Here is a 3,755-nt window from a genome sequence, read left to right as displayed (position 1 = left end):
AAAAAAAAAAAAGAGAGAAAGAAACTGTCAGGTTAGAAGTGGGAAAATGTTGACTGTGACATTGGACTGAGGTTTCTTGTTTTTGTTTTTTTTAATACTATTTTTGAACTTTTAAACAAGTAGAGGAACTATTCTAGGTAGAAGAAATAAAAAGCTAGAAGAAATAGCTTTTATAATGGAGTAGTGTTCATTTTAAATGAAACAGAAGCACTCTTTGTGAACACTGAAAACTAGACTCTGAATGTAAAAGCAGAAACAAGAATGGACAAGTTTACTTGGTTTATCAAAAGCCATAAAACCCTCAGAGCAAATTTAAACCTTTTCCCCTTTTGTTTGTAGATGGCTCTGAGAGATTCCTCTGCGAATCTGTTTTCAGCTATCAAGTGGCATCCACACTTAAACAGGTGAAACATGGTAAGCACGTGGGTGTTTGTCCTAACTGTGAGAATAAATTTACTAGGGGAGGGGAAAGAAGAGGAAGATTCCAAAAGGTCAACAAGCTATGACAAAAATACCCAACTCAGCAAGCCTATTTAAGTGGATTTCCTAAAATTAAATAATGTTCTGAGAGGACTTAATCTAGTCATAATGTCCACACTGAGGCTTAAAGTTGACTATAAAAGTTGGTTCTGGGCTCAGCGCCTGTGGCTCAAGTGGCTAAGGCGCCAGCCACATACACCAGGTTCGAATCCCGCCCGGGCCCACCAAACAACAATGATCACTGCAACCAAAAAAAAAACATAGCCAGGCATTGTGGTGGGTGCCTGTGGTCCCAGCTACTTGGGAGCAGAGGCAGGAGACTCACTTGAGCCCAGAAGTTGGAGGTTGCTGTGAGCTGTGATGCCACGACACTCTACCCAGGGGGACAGCTTGAGGCTCTGTCTCAAAAAAAAAAAATATTCAGAATGGGTCTCTTTCACCTTTTCTCCTTCATGAGAGGGACCCACTTCCAACTCTCTTTGGAAGTACCCTAAACTTGCTCTTTATTCTTCCTAAATAAAATTTCTGCTATCCTGGAAAAAAAAGAAAAGAAAAATGCCCAGAATGATGAAGTAAATATTTTTATCTAGAAAGTTTCAGCTTTCAGCTGTGCAGTAAAAAGCAATGAAGATGAATAGAGAATGATTGGGAGTGTTCCTTTTCTTTTAAAGATTAAGCTTCTGACCAACGTAGAATAAGACTCCATTATAAAAGTAGTAAGGGAAAATCTACCTAGAAATTATTTACGGGTTTTTTTCTAGTTCATAATTTTTATTTATTTATTTTTTATTTCAGATTAATGAGGGTACAACTAGGTTACAGTGTTTGCATTTATTAGGCAGAAGTTATTTTTAAACCAACCACATTTTGGTGCTTGGAAGTAGTCTCCTGGGGAATACACTGTTGTATTATATTACCTCCTTGGCTCTTTACAGATCAACAAGTTGCTCGGATGGAAAAACTAGCTGGTTTGGTAGAAGAGCTAGAGGCCGACGAATGGCGGTTTAAGCCCATCGAGCAGCTGCTGGGGTTCACACCCTCTTCAGGTTGATGCTGTCTGGACGGTCACCTCTGGTGGCAAGTGCAGAGCCAAAAGAGACTTTCTCTCAGCTTACATAGCCATCCAGAGATTCACAGTACATCACTGAATTGTTAATCCACATTTGTATTTGGTTTCTCTGTATCTGTCCACAGGTAATGAATATTTAAACATGTTATCTTGCAGGGAAAATTTTTGTTTCTTTGTTTTAAAAAGTGTTGGGAAGCAGATTAAGACAATCAATTTCAGTTTAGGTTTAAGAGATATTTATAAAATTGTTACATGCAGGTAGGGCACATGCCAGAATTGGCCAAGTGAATGATGTCTATCCTGTCATCCATCCAGTGCCTGGGAATCTTCACTAGTCAAGTCCAAGGTCAGGATCTGTGGTTATAAAATACATTTCAGGCCTGAAACAGTTCTTTTTGGAGATGAATGTGATTTCAACTCAGGACCCATCCAAATGAGGAATTTTAAAAGTGGGGTTTTTTTTCTATTTTTAGACATCTAATTCTATAGATACTTTTTCTAACCTCTTATAAACATGCCAAATGCTGGCAAAAAGAATTGCTTTTGAATGTTGCAGCACTTGTAAAAATAACAAAATAACTTTTAAACACAGAAATCCTGAGTTCATCTCATTGGTGGGCTAAAGCATTTCTATAGCAAATAAATCCTTGAAAGAGCTCCAAACTGGTATCTTTATCCTTTTAAAGTCTCAGGGATTTGTGTAGGGAGAAAAGGTCAAATTACTTTTTACAACTAGGGAATCTAAAAAACATTTCTCCTATGGTAGATTTGTTTTACTTCAGAGACATTTGTCTTTATAGAAATATATAGATTTGTCTTACTGATATTTCAGCAGGTTTTCACACCCTGAAACCTGGAAGCCTTCTCTACTAAAAAGAGAAAAATTAACCGGATGTCATGGTGCACACCATAGTTCCAGCTACTCGAAAGACTAAGGCAGGAGGATCCCTTAAGCTCAGGAGGTTAAGGTTACAGTGAGTTACGATGACTCCACTACATTCTACCAAGTCAACAGAGCAAGACTGTCTAAAAAAAAAACAGAAAAATCTTGTACCTGATCTGCTTAGAGTTGCTTAATTATAAATGAATATAATCCCAGTAGCAATTGGCCTTAAGCTCAGGAGTTCTAAATGTTTAACATGTACTACCTGACAGGGAGGTGGTGACCTCATTCAGTCACTAAGGAGTCTGAGCCCAGTGAAGTTAAAGACCTGCTCATGGTCACATAGCCTAGGCAAAAGAAAACCTTGGAACTTGGAATAGATCATAGTTCCTTGATAATTCAGCTGACTATTGTCTCTAAAGCCAGTCAGAGCATAAGAAGTAACAGCCAACAAACTCACCTTTTTCATAGTAATACTTCTCAACCAAAACAAGTAAGTTCTATGTTTGAAAGCATTTGAGCTTCCTAACAGTACTTTTTAGTATCAAGCATCTTGATAAGAAGGGAAAAATTATAACTACCTAGACCAAGGCCAGGTGCAGTGGATCATGCCTATAATCATAGCACTCTGGTGGATTGCTTGAGCTCATGTATTCAAGACCAACCTGAGCAAAAGCTCGAGCTCATCTCTAAAAATAAAATAGCCAGGCATTGTGCCAGGCACCTATAGTCCCAGCTACTTGGGAGACTGAGCAAGATAATTGCTTGAGCCCCAGAGTTGAAGGTTGCTGTGAGCTATGACGCCACGGCACTCTACCAAAGGCAACTCTGTCTCAAAAAAATAAATAAATAAAACTTTTTTTTTTCCTTTTGACACAGAATCTCACTGTGTCGCCCTTAGAGTGCTGTGGCATCCCAGCTCACAGCAACCTCAAACTCTTGGGCTCAAGCAATTCTCTTGCCTCAGCCTCCTGAATAGCTGGGACTACAGGCACCCACCACAATGCCCAGCTATTTTTTGTTGCAGTTATTACTGTTTGGCTGGCCAGGGCTGGGTTCAAACCCTCCACCCTCAGTGTATGTGGCTGGCACCATAACCACTATGCTATGGGCACCAAGGCAATAAAAACAATTTTTTAAAAAATAGCTAAACCAGCTGGACACCTGTGGCTCAAGTGGCTAAGGTGCCAGCCACATACACCTAAGGTGGCAGGTTCGAATCCAGCCCGGACCCGCCAAACAACAATGACGGCTGCAACCAAAAAATAGCCAGCTTGAGGCTCTGTCTCAAAAAAAAAATAGCTAAACCACACCTGAGCTGTT

The 3,755-nt window shown here is 39.7% G+C and overlaps 1 protein-coding gene across 2 annotated transcripts in view; it reads left to right on the top strand.

Annotated features, from left to right (window-relative positions):
* The window catches only part of ANAPC16 (anaphase promoting complex subunit 16), a 20,991-nt gene extending 18,779 nt beyond the window's left edge, over positions 1–2,212 (top strand). Inside the window, exons 3-4 of one of the 2 annotated variants that reach the window (XM_003783579.2) lie at positions 340–414; positions 1,416–2,212. In XM_003783579.2, coding sequence (XP_003783627.1) covers positions 340–414; positions 1,416–1,531 — 191 coding nt within the window. In that variant the 3' untranslated portion in view covers positions 1,532–2,212. The remainder of the gene's footprint in view (positions 1–339; positions 415–1,415) is intronic. The other variant, XM_023509537.1, reaches the window with a different exon arrangement.
* The last annotated feature ends 1,543 nt before the right edge of the window (positions 2,213–3,755 follow it).

This window comes from Otolemur garnettii, unplaced genomic scaffold (assembly GCF_000181295.1).
Source record: "Otolemur garnettii isolate 467f Iridium unplaced genomic scaffold, OtoGar3 scaffold00008, whole genome shotgun sequence".
Classification (NCBI taxonomy): Eukaryota; Metazoa; Chordata; class Mammalia; order Primates; family Galagidae; genus Otolemur; species Otolemur garnettii.
This window is presented reverse-complemented; position numbering and strand designations above follow the sequence as displayed.